The following is a 27,751-nucleotide window of genomic DNA, read 5'->3' on the forward strand; positions in this document are numbered from 1 at the left end:
ATGATGGCCCAGCAGATGACTATACAGCAGCAGTTACTCTCCGTTCAACAGCAGCACCTGCTCAACCTGCAGAGACAGGGCCTGTTGTCTGTCCCGTCCGCTCTCACCAGCACACTGGCCCAGGGTAAGAACCCCTTACTTGGGATGCTCATTTCAGATAATTTTCCTGACCGATAACCACTGTTCATTATCTGTACATTAACTGTTAACTGATGAGATTACATGTGAGGATCCTGCAGGTGGTGGATCGTTTATAGTCTTTTCTCACAGCAGCTAGAATAATTAAATGTATCATTTTGATGGCGTATTGTAAACCAGTAAGGACTATGTGTTTATGAAACGCATGTGAATTAAATTAAATTATATTCCAGTTTTAAATGTGCTTCTGATTAAAGATAGCCTAGGATTACACAAGATGTGTATTTTAAAGGCAACCAGTATTAAATTATTAATTATTATATAAATTATAAAATTCGAATGGTATGACAATTAGGGATTTGACTGTACAGTAGGGATGGGCATTTTCCGAAAATATCACATTCTAATATTTGAGCTCACAAAAAATGAATATTTGAATAGTCGTTTCTTTAAATTAAGTTTAATGAGACGTGTTATTTTTCAGCAACATTTATTGTTTCCGTCATTTTGAACAAGCTTACACACAATACACATCGTGTTTTGTAGCTGAAAACCTTTAACAATGCGTGCAAGCAAACAAAAGTACAGATTAAAAGCAAAAAAAAAAGTGAACAAAGAAAAAACAAAAAAAAGTGAACAAAGAAAAAACTTAAAGCAGCCGGCAGCAATTAGGCTATTGTAGAACGTAGCCTACACTTAACTTTGGAACTTAAACTGTCAGCAAATCTTTTTTTCTTTTTTTCTATTGTTTTACTTGTTCTTGTTAAGAGACACGGGCATGTAAACGTGATCGGGGGAAAGTCGGCTCCTTAGTCTGTTAACAATAAGGCCGGCCGCTGAGAGAAAATGCTCTGATGGCACAGACGCTGTCGGGACTCTTGGCTGGACTCTGTAATCATCGCTGAAGAACTGGCTCAGCCTTTTCCGACGACTGGGCAATGGGCATTGCATCCTCTTCATCGTTGGTGGCGGCGGCTGCATCCGCACCACTCGCATCAAGGAAAGTGTTCTGATAATGTTCAAAAAAATGTTCATCGAGAAACCTGAGATGTTTGTGCCGAGGGTCTAGGGCAGACGCGAGAAGAGGAGTTTTCACTGCATTCTCCAAGTTTGTTGCTTATTCGTTGCTTGAGAGATGCCGCAACAATGTTCTTGAATTCGGTCACTTTCTGTGATTCTCCACGGCATATTTGAAGTACTGTAGAAGACCGCAGTTCTTAGGGGCCGTTCACACATCTTTTGCGCGCTCAAGTTCGTTATTTCCAATGAAGGCGCAGTATGCACGCTCATAATGGAAGCAACGCGGTCGCGATGCGCATCCGTTTTTTTCCAGGCGCGTCCGCACCGCATCGAGTTAAAAACATCTCAACTTTTCAGAATGCCGCAAGTGCACCGCAGGTCATGTGACAAGAACTAAACATTCAGCTTCATCCTTTCCCTTGACAACGTTGAAAGCTCAGCCAGAGCTACTGAAAGCGATTTTTTTTTGTGCTGCAAATCCATTTATCCTTGGCTGAAATTTCCGGGTCTTCATGGAGAGAGCGCGTCATTGTTGCTAGCGTTTTCCACGCATTTTTACGCATGAACGGCCCCTTATTCATTCATTAATTATGTTTTGCTTGCATACATCTTCAAATATGCCGTGGAGAATCACAGAAAGTGACCAAATTAGGTTTTATTGTGAACTTATTTATTTATTTATTTTTTGCGAAATTCGAATATCATTTTTATTTATCGAATAATTAGAGCAGAACGAATATTCGAATGTTCGACTATCCGTGCACACCCCTACTGTACAGACATTAAAATCTACAGGCTGATACACACTATAGGCAATGCTGATGTTGTTAACATTAATAATTTGAGAATAAAGTATAACAATAATAATAATTAGCATGGTTTGATGTGATATGAGCTAATCGATCGTTCGATTAAATCACCATTGGTAGTACGATTTATTGTAATTCTTTTCTCCTCAGTTGGTCATAACAAACATGGCAGACTTGTTACTTGTTCAAATGATGATATCCGATGAAAATTTTTAATTGGGTTATATATTCCAAGAAGTAGGCTAGAATCTGTGATTGCGAAGTAAAGTAAATATCCACCCCTGTGCGGTGACTGACTGCCACACATACTCCTGAAACATCAGATTCATCCGCGTGGGAGCCGTGCCGGAGTACAACCCACACAACAAAGATCATTCCACAAACAGCTGCAATTTCAGTTGGCAACAACGGCAAAACTTACGTACTGCTTTAAATAAAAATAGAATGGTTGAGCGTATGTCTGTGTGTGTGACCCGTTAGAAAAAGAAAAAATATATATATCTTTTTTTTCACATGTTTATTTTAACATGCAAACAGCAACAACAGAATCTGGATTTACCCATCGTCAAGTTATCACGCACCTGCACCGCTTCGGAGAACAGAAAAACAGAATTAAATAATATAAATAAAAAAAGAATAAAATAAATAGGCCTACACTAAATATTTTTCACTTAAATAACAAATTAACATGACAAAATGAAAACACACCAACAACTTCTATGCCCTTTAAAAAACCGTCAGTCTTTTTTCATCAGACATAAGAAAATGAATAGCAGGCCTACCTCAGTGCACGTGTCTAGTTTATATTTAACTAATTAACTAACTAAATAAATAACGTTCTTAATGGAGAGTCTGTAGTACAGCTCTGCATGGAAATATTTCATAATGCTCCTCTTATTTATTTCTGACAATTACCACTTGCTCCCGCAACGTGTGTTTTGTGCTCCCGTGATTTTTGTGTCCGCTCACGCAAAAATTTTGTAATATGTATAATACTGTGTATAATTTTTGTACATCAGGGAGCCGCTATCAATATGTGGGATATTGAAATCACTTTGAGAGCTCGCAGTTCACTTTCACTTCTCGATTTCGAGATCAGGCGCACTCTGTCAAGCACCTCTTACAAGTCACATTGGTTTCAGAGGTTAATGGAACATTGAGTGGAGAAATGAAATCATAGATATAGAGGTCTTATTAGTTTTCTAGTGATCTAATGAAGGAAATGTCTCACTCACAGGCTTGATCCCTGCTGAGCTTCAGCAGCTGTTGAAAGAGACGGCAGATGCACGACAGGAGGAGAAGAGTAGAGGAGACAAATCCCCTTCTCCTCCCAAAACTCAGATCCTCAACCACCACTCCAGCACTAATGGACACCATGTGCACCGACCCAGCCGGAGAGACAGGTACTTCATCATCGTTAAACTTTATTTTCTTTTATTGCATTCAAGCATGTGCCATTTATTTAGGTCTTAAAAATACTTAAAGTCCCCATGAAATCACAATTAAAGTTTTTGGGTGTTAGTAACAATATGTTTGTCTTAAGGTAATCTGTTTTGTGCTACAAAACAGTGACAAAATTCGCATTAGTATATATAAGCAGTTCGTCACTTCTGCCTAAATGGCTCAACGATTTTTTTGATGTCTCATCGTACTTCATCTTCTCATCAAATCTTCTGACCATTCAAATGCTCTCTAGAATCCGAAGTGCCCGCCCCCTGCACTACCGTATTTTTCGGACTATAAGTCACACCTAAGTATAAGTCGCATCAGACCAAAAATACGTCATGACAAGGAAAAAAAACATAAGTCGCACTGGACTATAAGTTGCAGTTATTTAGTACCAAGAGAAAACATTACCGTCTACAGCCGCGAGAGGGCGCTCTATGTTTTCAGTGTAGGCTACAGGAGCACTGAGCAGCATAGAGTGCCCTCTCGCGGCTGTAGACGGTAATGTTTTCTCCTGGTTCATGTCAAATAAATTTTTATAAATAACTATAAGTCGCAGGACCAGCCAAACTATGAAAAAAGTGTGACTTATAGTCCGGAAAATACGGTATATATAGATGCTGAAGTGCAGGCTGAGATCGGTCACTTGTTCACAGAGTGTAGTATTTTCTGTACAATGGCTCATAGTGCACAGTGTAGGTTAGTGTTGTCACTGTACCAAAATTTGAGTATTCGGTACCGATACCAGTGAAAATCCACGGTTCTCTGTACCAATTTCGGTACCAAAGCAAAACACAAAAATATTCTAATAAAAAAAAAAAAAAACTTTTTTATCACTAAAAATAAAACCAATACCATTCTTTATACTTATTTACAATTATGTTTAAAGTTTTTCTACAAGTAATATAATTATGAAAAACAGTAAATAAGTTTCACCCAAATTTAATTTGTATTTTAATTAATGAAATGTAAACATTTAAATGTTAAACATGGAAAAGAATTTTGTGATTTATTTCTTTAAAAAATAATGTTTTATTAATTTTTTCCTCAGTAGTAGCAGTACCGCATACATTCTACCAAATAATAGTAATATCTAGCACAATGCCTTTATGTAAAAATTTACTTTTATTTTGCCAGGCTACTTTTATTTTGACACTTGTTTTACTCAGATGAAACGGTAAAATGCTTGTGAAGTGACTCAGAACAGTTCTGGTGATGTTGTTTATGTATTTATGTCCTCATTGAGACGGCAGATGCTGAAATTACTGCAAGAGTCACGCGCTTCAGTCCATGTAGTAAACAAACCCACACGTCGCTGCCATTCATTCATTCACACAGAGACGCGCAGAACATGCAGGATTCATATTTCAACCAACTTTTGTGGCTTAACATTTAAAGATAATGGTCCATACGGAGATTTGATTTGATTAATATATGCTAACTTTGACACATTCCGTGATTGTCCATATTAAAATGTAAGTTTCATTATCAAGACTGGATTTTGAGATTCCGTCTGCGTTTTCTGCTTCGCGGAAATCATAGCGCTGTATGTGTCAAGAACCGGGTTGAGCGGGTCCTCGGTACCACCTGTACTTAAAGAAACCTGCTACGGTCACATTAAAACTTTTTTAGTACCGACTTGGTACCGAAGTACCGGGTCTTTTGACAACACTAGTGTAGGTGATAGGGAACGATTCAGACAGTGTAAATGAGTTTTCGATTGGTGCAAATGAGGTCTGCTTTCATGTTGTTTCACGAGAACCGCAGCAGCGCTCACAGTCTGATCCGGACTTTGGCTCCGGTCCAGAGACGCGGTGCGATCATATTCGTGAGTCGGCATATATTAAAAACTTTTACAACTACACAGCCTCAGCATGATTATGACCACTATTTCGTTTTACTAAGAGTTTCATATTGATTCTAGGGGGGTAATCTATTAGATTGTGGCTGTCAAATGCGGCTTTACTGAGCTCAACGGCTCTATCCCGAGCAGATATAAACAAAACGCTATTGGTTATTTTAAAAAGGGGGGAACTAAAACTAAAAGTTAGATATGTCCCACCCTCACTTCCTGTTTCAGTTGAAATTACTTCACCACATAGAATAATGCTGGGTGTTTCAAGGCACTTCATGGGACCTTTTAATATTTGCACTTGATGCTCACTCGCTCCTAATGGTAAAATTGGGCATACAACAGTGAATGAAAAACAGGAAACTGAAGCTCTTCGCTCGCAGGTTAATTTACTGACCAAACATATCCTATATTAGATTAATCGGATATGTGCACAACATATACATCATGCATCTGCACAAAAAAATCCAAATGCACAAGTTAAATTGAGCGTGCTAGTCAGAATGAATAACTAGTTGTGAATGCATTCTTCCTGTAACAACACGCTGAAACACCAGCAAGTAAAGCACAAAGAATTTACCACATTCTGTTTCAGTAGTGTTCTCGTTATTACTTTATATTACAGATTGACACTGCACATTTTACACAAACTGAATTTTACTTATCAAAGTGAATCTAGGCATCACTGCAGTGCAGACATTCAAAGCCATAGTTTTAGAGCATACCAACCAATAAGACATCAGGTACAGCCAGAATGTTAGCTCAACCAATCAGAAATAATGCGAACCAGTAAAATAATTGTTGTTTGAAAGAAATTATTACTTTTAAATCAACCAAAAAATTTTTTTAAATAAGACAGCAGACATTTGGTTACAAAACATTTCTGTTCGCATAATGCTCTTCTTTTAAACTTTTGTTTATAAGAAATATTAAGCAGCTGTTTTCAACATTGATTATAAGAAATGTTTCTTGAGCAACAAATCAGCATATTAGAATGATTTCTGAAGCATGACGATTAATGCTGAATATTCCGGTTTGCATATTCATAGTATTTATCTCACTGAAATGTAGTATTTGATGACTAATCAAACCAGTCAGTTTGTGGGAGGTTCCTAATACAGTATGTTGTATTGGAAGAATACTGTTGACAAATGTCAGGTGTCTTTAAAGGCATTTGTCTTTGTGGCTGTGTGAAAGGTGGCAGTGTCAATGCATTCCCTGTGGGCCTTTCTTCATATACACACTTGAACACTCTTCCATCTCCATGTTTGTTGAGGTCTAAACCTGTTTGTCTATATGTTTTCAGGAGCTTCTTGTTTGTCAGAAGCACTTGACATGTTGTCAGTCTTTAAACACTCACTGTGTGAACATTGTTGCTGCATGTGGATATGCTTGAACTTGTTTCCAAAAGTGTGTGAAGTGGAGAAATAGGGGTTAAGAACCAGCAACCTTCTAGCTCCCCAGCCCCGAGTCTTAACCACACTACACTACACTACCCTGTTAACAGTAAATGCTCAGATTACAGTAGGTGCCATTGTGTCCTAGCATTGCATTGATTTGGTCTGTATTGTCAGCAGAGCTTTTTTTATGGCCCGCCTGTGATTGTTTGCATGATATTGGTGGAGGGTGAGAGCTCAAGGACTGTGTGGTCAGTTTCATGTGTCATGTAAACTCCTGGCCGCCAGAGAGACGCCTGCAACTAAAACCTTAAGTGCAGCCGCTGGCACCAGAGAACAAACCCTTCACCCCTTCTAGAAGACCACAACATGTGGGCATTGTCTATCCGTCTCTCCTTCTGGCTTACTGAGTGACATGCAAACACACTTTCCCACTGATGGATTGAGGGTTGAAATGTAATCAATCCTTTATAAACCATCCATGCACCATTTTGATATCTATACTACTGTAACGCTGAGTGCTTATTCTCGAGAGGTGAGCATTTGACATTGGGCTGGGATCGTCAGAGCCCCATCTGCAAGAACAAACGGTTCATTGCTCATATTTGTTTTATTGTGTCTGCTTGCTAGCTTCTTTGGTTGTTCAGATTCTTATAAGGATGGAAATAACAAAGTATGTTTTAATTTGTTAAATGTGAGTCATCTGCCTAGACTGGGGTTGTGTTCAAGCATTGAGAGAGAAAAGATGCCCCACTGTTGATGCTTTCTCTTTGTTTTGGTGTAAGGGAAGGAATCTGCTGGCAGAGACACACAGGGCTCTCTTAGGCAACAAAAAGGAGAAGGTCTGGGGTCAAAGGACACAACCTTGCCTGATCCCAAACAAATAATGCATTCTTGGGATTTTTGTAAAATACAAAAATAAATCACTTTCTCAAACAGTCCACTGTTTGATACAAAGTCCAGCTAGTTTTTCAGCTGCTTCTGACCGAAGAATAGAGCTTTATGAAAAATATAAAAAAATGCATTAAAAATACCACACTAAACTACAGTTCGAAAATAATGTTACAAAAGATTTGTTTCAAATAAATGCTGTTCTTTGAAACTTTCTGTTCATCAGAGAATCCTGGAAAGAATTTATCAAGGTTTCCACAAAAATGTTAAGCAGCACAATTGTTTTCAGCGCTGGTAAAAAGAAATCAGTATATTAGAATTAGGGATGGGACGATATTGATAACCGTGATAAAATGTGCTGAAGGTTAGTAATATCGTTTAAAAATGAATTATCATTAAAACCGTGTTTGATTATCGCGGTTTTAATAACTCACTATTAAATCATGTCCAGCCAGCAACAGTCTGACGCAAGCGCAGCGCACAATGTTTTTTTTTGTTTTTTTTTCGAGAAGGAATGGCGAAAGTCAGTGACTTTTCTATGCTTTTCTATGCTTCTACACTTTTCATTGTAAGGAAGGAAATGCCACAGAATTTAATCTTTCTTTAAATTAAGTGCATAGAGTTGCTTGTTTTATTAGTTTTTTGTTGATTATTAAATATAAAACTTGCTGAAATGTTTTCAGTGTGAGCAACTATTTTTGAACACTTTCATCTCGTTTCAACAAAACCGTGATAATATTGATAATCGTGATAATTTTAGTCACTATAATCGTGATATTAAATTTTCATACCGTCCCATCCCTAATTAGAATGTTTGAAGGATTGAGACACTGAAGACTGGAGTCACAAGAATAAATTACGTTTTATAAATTAGACATTTTGTATCTGTTTTTGATCACATAAATGCAGTCTGGTGAGGATGAAGCTTCTTTCAAAAACACTAAATCTTGCTGATCCCAAAAAGTTAGTGGAAAAAATACCTTAGATTTACAAAAAAATAAAAAATAAAAAACAATCGGCTGTACAACAAATACTACGATGTGGAAGTTCATTATCGTTATTTTTATCACATCATAGTGATTATGCTGCATTAATAATGCAATCACAATGCAAACAATCTAAAATAGAGCTGCATGACTAGTTCTTTAACGATACTGCACACTCTGTGATTCATGCCTCACAACAAGATGCATCACAATATCGAAATATTGTAATTAAAAACAAGCCTGCCAAGTGGAAAGAGACACCGTGGAAAGCATGAATCTGCAGTATCAGGTGCAGTCTTGCAGTTTGCTTCATCTTTTTTTCCATAGCTTACTCTTAGAAGCATGTCTGACCACAGTGAGAAACTCTGGTTTCAGAATGTATGCTAATTTTCTTCTTTCTTTTAAAGTAACTGTAGGAAATATTTATTAAAATAATGCAAATACCTAAAAATCTCAATTGCTGTATTGAAAGGCTGATGCAAAAAGAGGTGAAAGATGGCAAACGTTCTAGACGGTAGAGAGAGAGAGATGGCTCAAGAACAAATGAAAATGTAGTAGTGTGTTTGGGTTGAAATGGAAGGAGCAGAGCCCTGTGTGTCACATATGGTGCTTTTCCATTGCATGGTATGGCACGGTACGGTTTACTTTTGGGGGGTTTTCCACTGGGTACAGCTGTACCATTACTAAAATGTGTCGTGTAAGCCCTGCTGGTCACTGATTGGCCGGAGAGAATCATCACTACCTGCGTCATTGAACTTGTGATACGAGACACCAGACCTGCTAGATTTAAATCAGCACAGGCAGCTTATTATCTGACACAACTTTATTTATTTTTTTTGAATGAACACAATTGATTTGAATGAGCGCACCTTTTTTAAACAATCAAAACATGGCTGCTTCGTGGTCTGTTGAGGAAGTACAGATGTTCCTCTCGTTGATAGCCGAGGAGTGGATCCAGAGAGAGCTTGATGGGGCAGTGCAGAATGAAAACGTTTTTCAGGAGTTCGCTCAGCTCTTGGCTGCGACGTGTATAACACCACCCACTTAAAGTGGTACTAAACTGCAGTGAAAATGCAAGCCATGCCAGGCTGTGTCATACCACGCAGTGCAAAGCGCCAATATTTGCACAGTATCACAACATTGTCCAGCACAATACTGTACTATTGACCTTAAAAAAAGTACATGACAGGAACGCTTCAGACTGTGCATTTATTGTCTGTTTTTGCTTCAGTTCTCAGGAGAGTCATTCCCAGAGCACCCATCCTTTATACAGCCACGGCGTATGCAAGTGGCCAGGCTGCGATGCCGTGTTCGGAGACTTCCAGTCATTCCTCAAGTGAGTCAGCAGCTCTCATCCTCTGCGTTTTATTATGCTGTTTGTCCTGTTTGCAGATCTGAGGAGGAGCTGTAAGCAGCTGTAATCTAATTATCATTTCTGAGTGTGCTTGCTGCCTTTTTTACAGCTCATTTTATGTGGTTCTTTCCCTTTCACTCTGTTCACTTGTTTGTTTTTGTCCTTATTCACTCCTTCCACTGTCTCAAACCTCCAATTACTTGTATATATCTATATTCCGCCCATGTCTCTTTATTTTCTTTCTGTTTTCTTCTCTCTTTCCTTTCTTTCTCTCTCCCCCGTGGCGGTGCAGCCGTGGGGCCCCTCAGGGTTGAACTCAGTGCACTGATAAACAGAGTATCCATGGTGATCCTGGCCATCCCTCCCAAAACAAACAACAGGAGGATGTTTATCTGTGCCCCCTCCAATGACCCTGACCCCTGCTCCCAGTCCGAGGCCCCGCCCTGTCTATTGCCACAACACTGCCTTTGTTCCTCAGCTCAGGCGCATTTGCACTATTAACAACATGTTCCAAACTACCACATCACACTGAGATTCACGTGCCGCACCTGAGAATGAGGCATGTAGCCTTTGTGAATAGCATTTTTCATTCATTCTCAAATATGATGATGCTGTGATCTGGAAAACTGCATTACTTTAGTTTTTCAAATCGTCAGAATCTCCCTCTGTTTATTCAATAGTAAATACAGTGCTGTATTGCCAAGGAGACTATTTATTGAATGTATGTTCTCAAAAGCAAGGTTTGAGTTGGAGGGATAAATCATTTTTTTGTTGTTTATAGATTTTTTGTTAGAGGAGGAGTTGTTTGAGGAAGTTTGATTTGATGAAAGCCTTGCTCAGATTTTCTTTGAACACAGCGCCCTCTACTTCTCAGTAGTATTATTGCATCCTGTACATGTATGATATACGATCAGATCATTCTTTTGAATTCGTTGTTTTTAAATATTTATTCAAACTCGTTCACATTGCATGTTTGGGAGTAAAAATCTGAGGTGATTTTCGTAGCAATATCCACTAAAAGTTTAGATGTTAAGTTTTTTTTTAAAGAAATTAATATATTTCTTCTGCACTGATGCATTACAAATGCTATTACTGTGTGTGTTTTTTTTATCAGTGTAATGTTACAATAGTTTTATTTCCAATAAATGCTGTTCTTTTAAACTTTAATTGTATTCAAAGATATACTATGGTTTCCACAAAAAAATTGTGGTTGCTCAAACAGTACAATTATTTGCTTAAAAGAATCCAACTATATAAAAGTAATATTGCAGTATTCTCCTGATTAAACTTAGTGTTGGCAAATAAAACTATACTTATATTCTTAGTCAACTTTGGGCAGGATAAGGCAAGTTTATTTATATATCACATTTCATACACAGTGGTGATTCAGAGATCAAGAGAAAAAAAAACTTGAAAGATGTGTTTTAATGACAGTAATGAACGTCTGTATATGTGTGTTTTGTTTTTCAGGCATTTGAACAGTGAACATGCTCTGGATGACAAGAGCACAGCACAGTGCAGAGTTCAGATGCAGGTGGTTCAGCAGCTGGAACTGCAGGCAAGGCTTTACAAACACAACACAATTGCTTTTGCGTCCGAACGGAACGCAGTTGCGGTTTTTGATATGGTGCATTTAATTCTGATTAGACTGAAGACATGTTTGTTTTCTGCTTTGCATGTAGTTGAACATCCTGCTCTAATCTGAGCTCTAATCTTTTTCCTGTTCTGTATGTACACATAAAGAAAAACCATGTGAACGCTAGACAACAGACAGCTCCAGTTTTATCAGTGGTACATCTCTGTTTTCTTTGTGTTTGTCAAACAGCTTGCCAAAGACAAAGAACGTCTTCAGGCCATGATGGCCCACCTTCATGTCAAGTCTACTGAGCCCAGACCTGCCCCTCAGCCAGTATGTCTCTTTATTTGCCATTTGTTTAGTTCTGAAGATACACTTAACATTGCTGGTGAAATAATACACTTTTTTTTGGTTGTTATTAGGTGAATCTGGTGTCCAACCTCACACTTGCCAAAGCAACCGTTCCCAAAACCAGTCCCTCTATGAGTCTTTCCCAGAGTGCCACAGCCCCGTCTACACCCCTCACATCACTCCCCCAGATGCCCTCTGTCATCATACCCACCAGCCTGCACAGCATGGGACCCATCCGCAAGCGCTATTCTGACAAATACAACATCGCCATGGACCAAGGTGAGATCCGTGACCTCTGACCCACAGTCAGTGTAGTGCAGTGATCCGGGCTCTACTATAAGAATGACCCCAAATCAGTGTGAGAGAAATGTGTGCCTGTGGGAGTGTCACCTGGCTAGTAGGGTTATTTCAACTTACAGAAAAGGAGGATCCTGCGCTCAGTCCACATGTAACATGATTTCAAATTACGCAATTATTTTCTCCAAAAGAGTAAAAGTACAATACAAAAATTAATTTGCTGTGTATGCAGAAAGGTATAGGTCCTGCACGACTGTAATAAAGTATAATAACTTAATAATAACTTAGTAATAAAGTAATGTAGTAATAATAATAATAATTTGTATTAATAAAAAGATTACTAGCATCTCGGCCTATGATCTTTAATTTTTTGGATACAGAACAAATGAATTACAAATGACAAATTAGTTTTTAATCTTTTTGGAAGAATTTATTTCAACATTCATGCATTGAATATTTCTTCGTAAATTCGATTTTTTGTTTATCTATCTGTCTATAAAATGCATGTAATATGTATTTATGTATGCATTAAGCTTAAAGTTACTTCTTAGAAAGTTGCTACTTAAAACAAACTTATATTTTAAGTTTAGAAACTCGCAGCAAAAAACTGTTTCCAACCTGTAAAACAATTGCACAAGCCTTTCTTTATTTTAGGTCCGCATACATGGAAAACCCTATAAAAATAAAAAAAAAGACAGAATTGCTTTGATAAATGAAGTGTAACTGACAGCACCTTTCTTCTGTGTCTCATAGATATTGTGCAGAATAAGGAATTTTACCTGAGTGCTGAGGTCCGGCCTCCTTTTACATATGCAGCTTTGATCAGGCAGGTAAGAAACCATCATCGAGGTCTGCATCATTTTTGATAAGACGGCCATCAAGTAGGATTTCTGAACAAACTGGAGATGAAGTTTAGTTAGACGTTTATTTGCATCTTTCATCAGCTGCCATATGAGATATATGTTCCCCTTTTTAATTTATAGGCCATTTTGGAGTCTCCAGAAAAACAGCTAACACTAAATGAAATCTACAACTGGTTCACACGCACATTTGTATATTTCAGACGCAATGCTGCAACATGGAAGGTAACTGAAAAGATGGTCTTGAATGATTTCCTGTGCCTTGGATCAGTTTGTTAATTTATTCTGTGATCTCAGAATGCAGTTCGCCACAATCTCAGTCTTCACAAGTGTTTCGTACGAGTCGAGAATGTGAAGGGGGCCGTTTGGACTGTGGACGAGCTGGAGTTTCAGAAAAGAAGGCCACAGAAGATCACTGGGTAATTTCAAATCTCATTGCAGTGATTTAATTTGCACAGATTGCTCTGAGGTCATTGTTGTTAATGACACGGATGTTTCTTCAGATCACCTCTGGTGAAGAACATCCAGTCCAGTCTGGGGCAGAATCCCGCCCTGTCTTCTCTGCAGGTATGGAGTCATTCATACACAAGCTACTGTTTTAATAGTTTGAGATTGGTAAGATTTTTAATATATTATAAAATGTAATTTATTTTCAGCATCATTACTCCAGTCTTCAGGGTCACATGATTCTTCAGAAATCATTCTAATATGCTTGTTTTACTGTCACACTTTTGATCTATTTAAAGGGTTAGTTCACCAAAAAATGAAAATTGTGTTATTAATAACTCACCCTAATGTCGTTCCAAACCAGTAAGACCTCCGTTTATCTTCGGAACACAGTTTAAGATATTTTAGATTTAGTCCGAGAGCTCTCTGTCCCTCCATTGAAACTGTGTGTACGGTATACTGTCCATGTCCAGAAAGGTAAGAAAAACATAATCAAAGTAGTCCATGTGACATCAGAGAGTCAGTTAGTTTTTGAAGCATCGAAAATACATTTTGGTCCAAAAATAGCAAAAACTACGACTTTATTCAGCATTGTCTTCTCTTCCGTGTCTGTTGTGAGAGAGAGTTCAAAACACAGCAGTTTGTGATATCCGGTTCGCGAACGAATCATTCAGTTCACCAAATTGAACTGAATCGTTTGAAATGGTTCGCGTCTCCAATACGCAGTCATCGCCAATGACGCCATTGCGTCAAGCGCAAAAGAACCGTTGAACTGTTTTCTTCAACAGGTTTATTGAATTGAACTGTCCAAAAGAACTACTGGTGATCCGAAAACCAATGAGTCAGTCTTTTGTTCGTTATCTGGCTCGGCTCGGTGTTCATCTTCAGTTCTCTCTTCACAGCAGTTCAGTCAGTGTACTGTTTGAGTACATGAATTACTCCGGGATATTGGTTTGTTTGAACTCAGAGGGAGTGTCAGCCACATTAAAAAAGTTAACAGCTTAAGTCATTTGTGGATTAATGCGTATTAGAGACGCGAACCATTTAAAACGATTCAGTTCGATTTGGTGAACTGGTTCAAAAAGATCCGGTTACATTGAATGATTCGTTTGCGAACCGGATATCACAAACTGTTGTGTTTTGAACTCTCTCTCACAACAGACACGGACGAGAAGACAATGCTGAATAAAGTCGTAGTTTTTGCTATTTTTGGACCAAAATGTATTTTCGATGCTTGAAAAACTAACTGACCCTCTGATGTCACATGGACTACTTTGATGATGTTTTTCTTACCCTTCTGGACCCTATCTTAAACTGTGTCCCGAAGATGAACGGAGGTCTTACTGGTTGGAACAACATGAGGGTGAGTTATTAATGACACAATTTTCATTTTTCAGTGAACTCTAACCCTTTAATGCATCCATACTCTATACTTTGGAATGGTAGTATATTTAACTTGTTTGTAATGTCAGTGTTATTTTCAGTGGTCTTAAAACATTGTTTCTCTTCAGGCAGCGATGGTGGACAGCAGTCTGCCCCTATATGGCTCGGCGTCCATGGGAGCGTCCAGTCTGAAGGCTCTGGCCAGCGCACTGCATGAGGACATGAGTTCTCACGATCATGACGAAGGCTCCCACAGCGACTCCAGCCTGGAGCTCTCTCCTGTGCCCACACTGTGAGTCCACTCTCCTGCCTGTCCGACATCACTCACATAAACCCTGAGAACATCTATCAGCCAGGCTTATTCAAAGATTAAAAAAAGGCATTGAAGTTATTTTTAGATGGGGGAAGATGCCCCTTAAGGTCAAAGTGCATTTACTTTTAGAATGTATAGTTTAGCATGTGCAGGATGGTAATGATGCATCAGCCTGTCTGTTATTAGGGGAAATAAATAGAAACATTTGCTAAATGAATTGTCATAGGACAAAATTAAATATGCATCGATTGACTGGCCAATAATCGGAATCGGCTGATTTTTCACATGACCTTGCTGACTGCGAGCCGATCCTTTTATTATCAGCGATGCCAGCAATGACGTCACAGCCATGCACGGACATTTTCATTGCATTCTGTGTGAATAGTGACTGATGATGTATTTATGTCGTGTCAAATTAGGCTTGCACAGTCTGAGTGTGTGAGAGAGAAAGCACACACAAAGTATCTCACAGAAATGTATAGATGCATACTGTGGTTAAAAAAAAAATGATTTTTTATAAAATATGATTTAAGTAAGGTACATTTATACAGCCATGATGTTTCCCCGAATATTAATATCAACACAACTGCAATGTGACACTGTTTTATAAAAATTATTTCAGTAAACAAGAAGTTCAAATTATAAGTGACTTAAATTTTAGACAAAATATTGATTGTTTTTGCTCATTTTGCTCATTTTGCGGAGATGGTTCAAATCGAAGCCCCAGCAGAACTGTTGTCTCTCTGAGCAACACACAGCGGTGTTTCCTTACTGAATAAAGCCACGTTTTTTGGACAAATGGAGTGAGTCAATGATACAGTGGCCCATTCATAAAGACAGCACTCACTTGCCTAATTTCTGAATGATATAACCATTTGAATGATTCTGTTGAATGAATTAATAATGACTTACTCATTAAGACAGACATTTGCTGCCACCTACTGGTGGTTTAGTCATATTTAAAAGTATTATCACATTTTTTTTTACATTTATTTGTATGTTTAAAAAATGTGTAAAACATTAATCTTATAAAATTATATATGCATTTGAAATTTTGCAGTGTACATGCATTTATGACACCTCAGCTTCATCAAACTGTGAAAATGCATCTAATGCCACTTCAGATGCAGCTTCTGTTTCCTCAGCAGTGGAAAGAGAGTTTGTTGATACTAATTTCATTTGATTTGTAACAACTCTACGGTTTCTTATTATTCTAAGTGAATTAATTGAAGCAAAGTGAGAAGTGGATGTGAAAGATGACAGATTTAATAAAGTTAGGGGGAAAATTACAGTTTATAAACACAGTGGGTTTTGTTACATACATCAACTCATTTTAAGTGAACCATTTCTTCCTCTTTTTAGTCACAGAGCACTTTTTTTTTTTTAGAGTCGTTTATGTGAGAGAAAATCTGTAACTTAGTCCAGATAGGGGGAATTGTAATGTTTAATAATTTGTTTTATTATGTTAATCATTTTTGCATTGAAATTTTCATAGATTTTTGTTTGTATATGCTGTCAATAATAGTTCTTAGAAAGAAAATCTGAATCAGAAAAAATCTATATCGGGAGGTCACACTTCCAAAAAAATCTGAAATCGAAATTGGACAAGAAAATTGCAATCGGTGCATCTCTAGACAAAATTTTAATTAAAATAAAATATAAAAACTGGGGAAGAGGAAAATACCTGGAACAAGAGGAAAATAGAAATTAAAAAAAATAAAACTTTTGATATATAATTATTATCCATAAATATCAAGTCATTAATGTAGAATAATAAATCAAATATTTAAAATTGTTTTGATAATTTATTTGAATAATTAAATGATCAGTGACAAAGAAATTAGAATCCCAGTAAAAAAAATATCTGAAAGGAAAATTTATTATATGACTTACATACAGGCAAATTAATATATACTTAAGCTGCCTATATTTTAACTGAAGATATGTCATAATGGCAACACTGTGAATGCAAAATATTTTCACCCAATTAACCTGTTTTTTTTTTTTTTTTAATGTCTGAAATGTTACTTTAATTTATGGAAAGATTGAATAACATCTCCATTATTGTGGGGCATCATCTTATCCCAAAGGTTTATTTTTACCTTTTTTAAAAAAATAATAAATAAATGAAAAATAACTCTTCTTCCCCAACAGTGTTATTATAGTTGACTTAAACATTTTCATTATTTAAATATTTACTGAAATATAACATTTAATAAAACATTTTAATTTCAGTAATCTCATTGTAATTTAATTTTCATGTATTAAAATAACTAAAACTGAAATACAAATTAATAAGAACTATAAAGATAGAAAAATAAAAACTAAATCACTAAAACTTTAAATGAAAGTGGAAAATGTAAAAATAAAATCTGATTCAGAATATTAATAAACACTAAAATAGTATCTCAGTGATACCGAAATAACATTACTTCACAAATATAAAAACTGTGATCGATTTTTTTTTTTTTTTTTTTTTTTATAAATTATATCTATGGTATAATCTCTCTCTCTCTCTCTCTCTCTCTCTCTCTCTATATATATATATATATATATATATATATATATATATATATATATATACAGTACAGACCAAAAGTTTGGACACACCTTCTCATTCAAAGAGTTTTCTTTATTTTCATGACTATGAAAATTGTAGAGTCACACTGAAGGCATCAAAACTATGAATTAACACACGTGGAATTATTTATGGAATTATATACATAACAAAAAAGTGTGAAACAACTGAAAATATGTCATATTGTAGGTTCTTCAAAGTAGCCACCTTTTGCTTTGATTACTGCTTTGCACACTCTTAGCATTCTCTTGATGAGCTTCAAGAGGTAGTCACCTGAAATGGTCTTCCAACAGTCTTGAAGGAGTTCCCCGAGAGATGCTTAGCACTTGTTGGCCCTTTTGCCTTCTGTCTGTGGTCCAGCTCACCCCTAAACCATCTCGATTGGGTTCAGGTCCGGTGACTGTCAGGTCTGAGGCCAGGTCATCTGGCGCAGCACCCCATCACTCTCCTTCTTGGTCAAATAGCCCTTACACAGCCTGGAGGTGTGTTTGGGGTCATTGTCCTGTTGAAAAATAAATGATGGTCGAACTAAACGCAAACCGGATGGAATAGCATGCCGCTGCAAGATGCTGTGGGAGCCATGCTGGTTCAGTATGCCTTCAATTTTGAATAAATCACAGAACAAAGCACAGATTTCCACTGGTTTAATGCCAATTCCTTGTGTTCTTTAGCCCAAACAAGTCTCTTCTGCTTGTTGCCTTTCTTTAGCAGTGGTTTCCTAGCAGATATTCTACCATGAAGGCCTGATTCACACGGTCTCCTCTTAACAGTTGTTCTAGAGATGTGTCTGCTGCTAGAACTCTGTGTGACATTGACCTGGTCTCTAATCTGAGCTGCTGTTAACCTGCGATTTCTGAGGCTGGTGACTCGGATGAACTTATCCATCGCAGTAGAGGTGACTCTTGGTCTTCCTTTCCTGGGGCGGTCCGCATGTGAGCCAGTTTACATTACATTTTACATTTATAAGGCAAGAAATCACACTTATTAAACCTGACAGGGCACACCTGTGAAGTGAAAACCATTTCAGGTGACTACCTCTTGAAGCTCATCAAGAGAATGCTAAGAGTGTGCAAAGCAGTAATCAAAGCAAAAGGTGGCTACTTTGAAGAACCTAGAATATGACATTTTCAGTTGTTTCACACTTTTGTTATGTATATAATTGTGTGTTAATTCATAGTTTTGATGCCTTCAGTGTGACTCTACAATTTTTATAGTCATGAAAATAAAGAAAACTCTTTGAATGAGAAGGTGTGTCCAAACTTTTGGTCTGTGCTGTATATACACTCACCTAAAAGATTATTAGGAACACCTTCAGAACTGCCTTAATTCTACGTGGCGTTGATTCAACAAGGTGCTGAAAGCATTCTTTAGAAATGTTGGCCCGTATTGATAGGATAGCATCTAGCAGTTAATGGAGATTTGTGGGATGCACATCCAGGGCACGAAGCTCCCGTTCCACCACATACCAAAGATGCTCTATTGGGTTGAGATCTGGTGACTGTGGGGGCCATTTTAGTACAGTGAACTCATTATCATGTTCAAGAAACCAATTTGAAATGATTTGAGCTTTGTGACATGGTGCATTATCCTGCTGGAAGTAGCCATCAGAGGATGGGTACATGGTGGTCATAAAGGGATGGACATGGTCAGAAACAATGCTCAGGTAGGCCGTGGCATTTAAACGATGCCCAACTGGCACTAAGGGGCCTAAAGTGTGCCAAGAAAACATCCCCCACACCATTACACAACCACCAGCCTGCACAGTGGTAACAAGGCATGATGGATCCATGTTCTCATTCTGTTTACGCCAATTCTGACTCTACCATCTGAATGTCTCAACAGAAATCGAGACTCATCAGACCAGGCAACATTTTTCCAGTCTTCAACTGTCCAGTTTTGGTGAGCTCGTGCAAATTGTAGCCTCTTTTTCCTATTTGTAGTGGAGATGAGTGGTACCTGGTGGGGTCTTTTGTTGTTGAAGCCCATCCGCCTCAAGGTTGTGCGTGTTGTGGCTTCACAAATGCTTTGCTGCATACCTCGGTTGTAACGAGTGGTTATTTCAGTCAAAGTTGCTCTTCTATCAGCTTGAATCAGTCGGCCCATTCTCCTCTGACCTCTAGCATCAAGGCATTTTCGCCCACAGGACCGCCGCATACTGGATGTTTTTCCCTTTTCACACCATTCTTCGTAAACCCTTGAAATGGTTGTGCGTGAAAATCCCAGTAACTGAGCAGATTGTGAAATACTCAGACCGGCCCGTCTGGCACCAACAACCATGCCACGCTCAAAATTGCTTAAATCACCTTTCTTTCCCATTCTGACATTCAGTTTGGAGTTCAGGAGATTGTCTTGACCAGGACCACACCCCTAAATGCATTGAAGCAACTGCCATGTGATTGGTTGATTAGATAATTGCATTGAGAAATTGAACAGGTGTTCCTAATAATCCTTTAGGTGAGTGTGTATAAATATATATATGTCTGTGTGTGTGTGTATAATATATGAAATATGTATATACAGTGCCTTGCGAAAGTATTCGGCCCCCTTGAACTGTGGGACCTTTTGCCACATTTCAGGCTTCAAAAATAAAGATATGAAACTGTAATTTTTTGTGAAGAATCAACAACAAGTGGGACACAATCATGAAGTGGAACGAAATTTACTGGATATTTCGAACTTTTTTAACAAATTAAAAACTGAAAAATTGGGCGTACAAAATTATTTAGCCCCTTTACTTTCAGTGCAGCAAACTCTCTCCAGAAGTTCAGTGAGGATCTCTGAATGATCCAATGTTGAACTAAATGACTAATGATGATAAACAGAATCCACCTGTGTGTAATCAAGTCTCCGTATAAATGCACCTGCACTGAGAGATAGTCTCAGAGGTCCGTTTAAAGTGCAGAGAGCATCATGAAGAACAAGGAACACACCAGGCCGAGATACTGTTGTGGAGAAGTTTAAAGCCGGATTTGGATACAAAAAGATTTCCCAAGCTTTAAACATCCCAAGGAGCACTGTGCAAGCGATAATATTCAAATGGAAGGAGTATCAGACCACTGCAAATCTACCAAGACCTGGCCGTCCCTCTAAACTTTCAGCTCATACAAGAAGACTGATCAGAGATGCAGCCAAGAGGCCCATGATCACTCTGGATGAACTGCAGAGATCTACAGCTGAGGTGGGAGACTCTGTCCATGGGACAACAATCAGTCGTATACTGCACAAATCTGGCCTTTATGGAAGAGTGGCAAGAAGAAAGCCATTTCTTAAAGATATCCATAAAAAGTGTCATTTAAAGTTTGCCACAAGCCACCTGGGAGACACACCAAACATGTGGAAGGCTCTGGTCAGATGAAACCAAAATCGAACTTTTTGGCAACAATGCAAAACGTTATGGTTTGCATAACAGCAACATAGCTCATCACCCTGAACACACCATCCCCACTGTCAAACATGGTGGTGGCAGCATCATGGTTTGGGCCTGCTTTTCTTCAGCAGGGACAGGGAAGATGGTTAAAATTGATGGGAAGATGGATGGAGCCAAATACAGGACCATTCTGGAAGAAAACCTGATGGAGTCTGGTAAGAGATGGAGATTTGTCTTCCAACAAGACAATGATCCAAAACATATAGCAAAATCTACAATGGAATGGTTCACAAATAAACATATCCAGGTTAGAATGGCCAAGTCAAAGTCCAGACCTGAATCCAATCGAGAATCTGTGGAAAGAACTGAAAACTGCTGTTCACAAATGCTCTCCATCCAACCTCACTGAGCTCGAGCTGTTTTGCAAGGAGGAATGGGCAAAAATTTCAGTCTCTCGATGTGCAAAACTGATAGAGACATACCCCAAGCGACTTACAGCTGTAATCGCAGCAAAAGGTGGCGCTACAAAGTATTAACAGGGGGCTGAATAATTTTGCATGCCCAATTTTTCAGTTTTTTATTTGTTAAAGTTTGAAATATCCAATAAATTTCGTTCCACTTCATGATTGTGTCCCACTTGTTGTTGATTCTTCACAAAAAATGAATTTTATATCTTTGTTTGAAGCCTGAAATGTGGCAAAAGGTCGCAAAGTTCAAGGGGCCGAATACTTTCGCAAGGCACTGTATATGTCTTAAGTTTAAAGTTACTAAAAGATGTTCAACTTTAGTTTTACTTAAGCTCAATTTTAAGTTTAGAAACTTGCAGCACAATCATAATTTTGTTTAACTTCTGATGCTTAATTTTAAGACAAGCTGCTTAAAATGCCCATACTGTATATGTAGCTCAGGGCCAGTGAAAATAAAATGGCATGTAAAAATCTGAACTACAGTTGAAGCATCTTGATTTACTTCTTTGTTTCTTTTATTTTCATTGTTTCTTCACTACTGCTTGTAAATGTTCAGATGTTTCTAACCTGTAAAATGATAAACTATAGCACTATTTTTGTGAGAATTACATTTACATCAAAATTAGATCAGTTGACCTCAAATCTGTTTTGACTGTCAAAGTCTCACAGATGTTGATATTCAGATTAAAAGACGAAATTAAAAATAGCATAGCGATTCATAAGAAGTGATGTGATGAGTTTTCTTACTGTACTGTTGAAGTCAGATTCTCGGTTTGATCCTGGCTGACGTGAGCGGTCTGTGTTCACAGGCATCAGTCTCAAATCAAAGAAGAGCAGATGGAGGCCGAGGACTACAACAGCTCCATGTCTCCAGAGACAGAAGACCAGCACAGTCCAGACACCAACCACCACGAGCCGGGGTTCTCCTCGTCACCTCACTCGCTCCACTGCTGAGATCATCCTCTATCAGACTCAGAAAACTGACTGCAGCTGCAACTTTTCCTTTTGGGAACAACCATTTATTTATTGTTTCGATGTACCTGTTTCTGTTGTATGCAGTTTGACCTCACTGGTACAGAAGGGCTCCTCTGTGTTTAAAAATGTGCTCCATCAGCATGCAGAGGACAGAAGAGGGCACTGTAGACAACACGTCATCTTCGGTTTGTATATTAAACACTACAGCACCTGAACTCCAACAACAACTTAAAGGGAAGATGGTTTCCCTTTCAACTGAGGAAAATGAATTTTTAAGGTGTCTATGAGATATTTAGCTTTCCACAAAATCTATTCAGTGCAGCTGTGAATGCTGAATGAAAAGCTCTTTATTGTTGATGCAAGTTTGAATCACCTCTGCCTCAAATACTGTAGGGTTAGTCACCATCAGGGCCGTCGCTTGAGGTCACGGGGCGCTGATGAGATTTCGATGGGCGGTCCAGTGAGGCTGTAACATAGAGGACCTGACGATGGCCCCGGTAATGTGTGGCCTTAAATTTCAGACTGCTTATTGGTAGAATGGAAAATGAAATTGTGAATGTCTTTTTTTTTTTTTTAAGATAAAAACAAAACCAAAGGGGAACATTTTATAACCAGCACTTGATGATGAATGTGTTTGATTTGTTTTTCACTTAGTGTGTACAGAAGGTTACTGTATTTTCGTTATCCAAAACATTTTTTATGCAAAGGAAATTCACAACAGTCCCAATCATTCGGTTACTAGTATAGCTGAACCAAACGTTTTCTTTAATATTTGAGTTCTTTATTTTTTGGATACGTTTTTCGCTGTTGTAGAAAGAATCAAGTTACCAAAGATTGTGAAAGATGTTTTGATGTTGTGTACCCTGTTTACATTGTCCCTTTTAATATGGCCAAGACTAAGAAGTCTAGGAAGATGTGTTAAATGTCACACTTGTGACATTTTGAGCATTTTGTAATTGTAATCATTTGATCTGACAACTAGTTATTTTACCACAGAGAGAAAAGGTGAATGGAAATAATGCATAATTGTTGAATGAGTAACTTGTTACACGTCTGAAAGAAATAGATGACATCGGTTTCAAATCAACTGTCAGTTTGTTTAATAATTCTGAATAAATGGCCTTATGATTAATAAATTCTTGTATGAACATGTGAAAAAGTTATATGGTGTCAGCTTTTTCCATTTTAAATCATTCTAAGTGTATAAATTCACTTTTTTCAATTGTTTATGCAATTATAAATATATTAACAGTGCATTAAAAGCACAAAAAAGGGTACAAAATTAAGTCAAACATTAGACCAATCCAATTTGAGGTGTATGAATGTGTATAATACACACACACACATCGCTCTGATTTAAAGTACAGTATAATACATGATGATGGTGGTAAATGAAAAGAATAGTGCATTAGAACTGAAATAATCCACATCATGCATTCAGATTTGGTACCATGACTTTACATTTATTATATTCTTCACTTGTTCATATACTGAAAAAATAACATGGTAATAATAAAAAAAACTTTTCTTATCAAAATCCTTCCATGTAGTCTTTTTTTAACTTTCCAAGTCAGCTGCATGTGTGAAAATATATTACTACATAAAAAGATCAATAAGAAAATACAGAATACAATATATTAAAGTCATAGACGTGTCCTACTATCTGTCAAAAACAGAAATAACTTGATAAAGCTAAGTAAAATAAATGGCACAGTTTAAAGTAACTGATTGAGTACATGGCCACGTCTTTGGTTATAAACAGCTTCTGGAGATCGTTAAATCATGAAGGTGGAAACGTCCACCTGTCCAATCAGTTTAAAGACTGGTTACATTCCAATATAATGTTCTACTACACAATATGGTAGGCAATGATACAGCATGATGCGTGACGGTCAGTTGACAAAGCTATGGGTTGTATATGATGTGGATTGTTATGAACCACTGTTTGCCCTATTTTAAATTCAATTTATGAACAGTGCATGAAATAGACAACAAATGGGGGAAAAGTAAAGTTCCTTCCTACCAAATTCTCTCTGGGTAATTATCACATGACCATCATCCTACATGACATTTAAATCTTCCTAATACTGAAACTCCAGCAGAGCACAACAGCTGCTCAGCGTCACTACAACGCCATGTCTGGTCCTCAATCTGTTTCTCCATCTCAAACGCTCCATAACTTTCCTTATCATTCGCGGACACTGGGCCAGAATCAGAAACTATGGAAACTTGTTCCACCAAAGGATTGAAAACAGGTATGTTTGTCACACAATTTGGACTTTTTCTCTCAATTCTGAGAAATAAAGTCAGAATCGCAAAATGTAAACTCAGAATGGTGAGACATAAAAGTCAGAATTACAAGACAGAAACTCGGAACTGTGAGATATAAACAGAATTACAAGAAACATTTCAGAATTACAAGACAGAAACTCAGGATTGTAAGATATAAATGCAGAATTGTGAGATATAAACTCAGAATTATGAGAAAAATTCTGAATTACAAGATATAAACACAGAACTGCAAGATATAAACATAATTACAGGAAAAGTGTCAGAATTTCAAGATATAAACAGAACTGTGAAATATAAACAGAATTACAAGAAAAATGTCAGAATTTACAAAATAGAAACTCAGAATTGTGAGATATAAACAGAATTACAAGAAAAAAAGTCAGAATTACAAGACAGAAACTCAGAATTGTGATATATAAAAGCAGAACTGTAAGATATAAACATAATTACAAGAAAAAAGTCAGAATTTACAAGATAGAAACTAATTACAAGACAAAACTCAGAATAGTGAGATGTTAACTCAGAATTGGGATATAAACAGAATTACAAGATATAAACTCAGAGTTGTGAGATACAAATGCAGAATTGTGATATAAAAACAGTTATAAGAAAAAGTCAGAATGTACAAGATAGAAACTTAAAATTTCAAGAAAAAAGTTTGAATTGTGAGATAAGTACTCACAAATAATTTTTTATTGTAGATGAAATAAGTTTCCAATAGAAACCATGGCACCTCCTTTCCAGTTAAAAAGGACAAAAACCACACTGAAATTTGGCTTTTGAATAAAATAAACATGTTCAACCATAATTTAGTATACGTCAAAACTCAAAAACCAAATTGACATCAGTATTTCTAAACTGATGATTGTCATACTGCGGAGACTGTTATCTGAGCAATTCAGTTTTGAGTACATATATATATATATATATATATATATATATATATATACACACGTGTAAAATTAACTGATTAATTTTATTCATGGGTCAATAACAGTGCTTTATATTTTTGAAAACCCCTGCTGCCAGGGTTGTTTAACAATCTTAGATCTTGTATTATAAGTCATTTACAATCCTATGAGCACTAAGACAGCTCTACAAAGGCAAAACCACAACAGACTGCTGGCTTTTAATTTGGTTACATTCTGTAGTATATTTTGGTTTTTAATTTGTTTTGGCATCATGTTAGTCAACAGTAAAGCCCTTGTCTTTTTTTTTTTTGGCGAAAAGTCTTAAACTTGACAGAAGGTGCAACATTACAGTCTTGTGGTGTGCGGCAGTGTACATGAAGATAAACCATCCTCCTCGTCCCCGGGGCCCTAGCGTCTCTGTGGAGCCAGCATTACTTTGTTAATGAAGTTGACGATGGCAGTCGCGGGCTGTTCAGGATCCAGCTCTGCAAAAAGATGGCACACATTCTCCGCCACGCTTCCGGGCTTCTTGGCAACAAAACCAAACACTCTGAGAGGAGACAGAGAGATACGAGAATGAGCCACTGGGGATAAAATATCAGTCAGGCTTGCAATCCAAATGAAGAGGGAATGGACAGACAGGATGATTGGGACTGTGGTAATATAAGAGTAAATTAACATGCACATAATCAGTTTCCTATCAGGAGCAACACAGAGGAAACAAGCTGAACAGTCCAGACGACACACTTATCATTTAGACTTACTTAGAGGTCGTGCTGTCGGAGTTAGTCCACCTACGGCAGCAAGAGGGAGACAGAGACAAGACTGAGGAACAGACTCTCTCTCTCACACACACACAACACTCTCACATACTGGACGCTGCAGCCATGCACGAACATGCTCTCAATCTGAGGACAAATACATTCTCTACACAAGTACTGACTGTGTATGTTTAGTGTAATCTTGTGGTTTTAATATATTTATGCTGCATGTCAATTCCATTCTGATACATTTCCTATTGCAATGTGAAATCAAGCACATGTAGCTACTTACTTGTGTAGAGTATGCTTTGGATGTAACACACAATGCTTTGAGGCTTCATTTTTGAGGTCTATGTCAAATCATATTTTGTTAATTGTAACTGAGAAGCTGTTTTTAAAGGAATAGTTCACAAAAAAAAACAAGTTTCTGTAATACATCCATAATTAAAATAAAACATCTTCAAACCATTGCTTCTGGCTTAAATATGAGTACTATATCTATAATATTGCTTTGGCCAGTGAAAAAGTTGTGTTTTCTGAATCAGGAGAGAAATATGCACCAATGTTTCTGTGGATTTTGATGAGAAATTTTCACTGGAGGAAGGGTTATTTGGGATTATGAACCCATATTTTGGTGATGTTTAAAGTTAAAAACATCTTGATGGGTTTGTTTCTTATAATTTTACTCTTCACAATGATAGACTGGAGTCATGTGGATTATTGTGATGTTTTTATTAGATGTTTGGATTCTGATTGGATTCACCCATTCACTGCAGAGGACCAAGAGAAGTAATGCACTGCATGTTTCTAAAAAATCTATTTCCATGAAGAAACAAACTCATCTACATACTGGTTGGCCTGAGGGTGAGTACATTATCAGTACATTTTCATTTATGGGTGAACTATTCCTTTAAGTTTGCTCAAAGGCACATACATTTTTTTGGGCTCATGCAAATAAAAAATGCTCTTTCCTTTAACATCTGGTTTAATGTTATTGCCTCAAATTCTTTAGATGCAAGACTGGTAGCTGTGTGCCATGAAAGAGCATTTACAAAACAAAAAAGAGCCCATACTATTTATAGGGATGGTTTAAGAAAAGAAAAGTGTTCTGTATGCACAGGGTGGGTTTGCATTTCAAAGCCACAAAGCTTGTTTTACATAAAACTGGAAATATAGACACATAAATGAGTAAAAAAAACATTTATGCACATACTGCACACACAGACAGAGCAGCCCACAATGAATCATGCACTACCTGATTAAAATTTAGAGCTACTACT

General features: G+C 37.4%; 2 protein-coding genes and 1 long non-coding RNA gene across 14 annotated transcripts in view; 1 reads left to right on the forward strand and 2 right to left on the reverse strand.

The window, feature by feature from the left end:
* Positions 1-23,670, forward strand: part of LOC132118006 (forkhead box protein P1-B-like) — a 58,532-nt gene extending 34,862 nt beyond the window's left edge. The window contains exons 6-17 of the mRNA XM_059527478.1: positions 1-124; positions 3,205-3,370; positions 9,771-9,875; positions 11,364-11,451; positions 11,719-11,802; positions 11,892-12,099; positions 12,871-12,947; positions 13,101-13,202; positions 13,275-13,396; positions 13,481-13,544; positions 14,936-15,099; positions 22,342-23,670. Of these exons, the coding sequence (XP_059383461.1) occupies positions 1-124; positions 3,205-3,370; positions 9,771-9,875; positions 11,364-11,451; positions 11,719-11,802; positions 11,892-12,099; positions 12,871-12,947; positions 13,101-13,202; positions 13,275-13,396; positions 13,481-13,544; positions 14,936-15,099; positions 22,342-22,486 (1,449 nt within the window). The 3' untranslated portion in view covers positions 22,487-23,670. The remainder of the gene's footprint in view (positions 125-3,204; positions 3,371-9,770; positions 9,876-11,363; positions 11,452-11,718; positions 11,803-11,891; positions 12,100-12,870; positions 12,948-13,100; positions 13,203-13,274; positions 13,397-13,480; positions 13,545-14,935; positions 15,100-22,341) is intronic.
* A 279-nt stretch (positions 23,671-23,949) lies between these two features.
* Positions 23,950-25,455, reverse strand: LOC132118007 (uncharacterized). Its single transcript, XR_009425871.1, has 2 exons — positions 25,400-25,455; positions 23,950-24,978 (listed from the first exon to the last, which is right to left on the reverse strand). It is a non-coding gene; the product is annotated as an uncharacterized LOC132118007 (long non-coding RNA).
* A 471-nt stretch (positions 25,456-25,926) lies between these two features.
* Positions 25,927-27,751, reverse strand: part of LOC132118000 (tensin-2-like) — a 49,404-nt gene continuing 47,579 nt past the window's right edge. For 10 of the 12 annotated variants that reach the window (XM_059527467.1, XM_059527459.1, XM_059527458.1 and 7 more), the window contains 2 exons: positions 26,475-26,504; positions 25,927-26,260 (listed from right to left, as the gene is read on the reverse strand). In XM_059527467.1, the coding sequence (XP_059383450.1) occupies positions 26,119-26,260; positions 26,475-26,504 (172 nt within the window). In that variant the 3' untranslated portion in view covers positions 25,927-26,118. The remainder of the gene's footprint in view (positions 26,261-26,474; positions 26,505-27,751) is intronic. The other 2 variants (XM_059527460.1, XM_059527466.1) reach the window with 2 other exon arrangements.

Source organism: Carassius carassius, chromosome 37, assembly GCF_963082965.1.
Source record: "Carassius carassius chromosome 37, fCarCar2.1, whole genome shotgun sequence".
In the NCBI taxonomy this organism is placed as follows: Eukaryota; Metazoa; Chordata; class Actinopteri; order Cypriniformes; family Cyprinidae; genus Carassius; species Carassius carassius.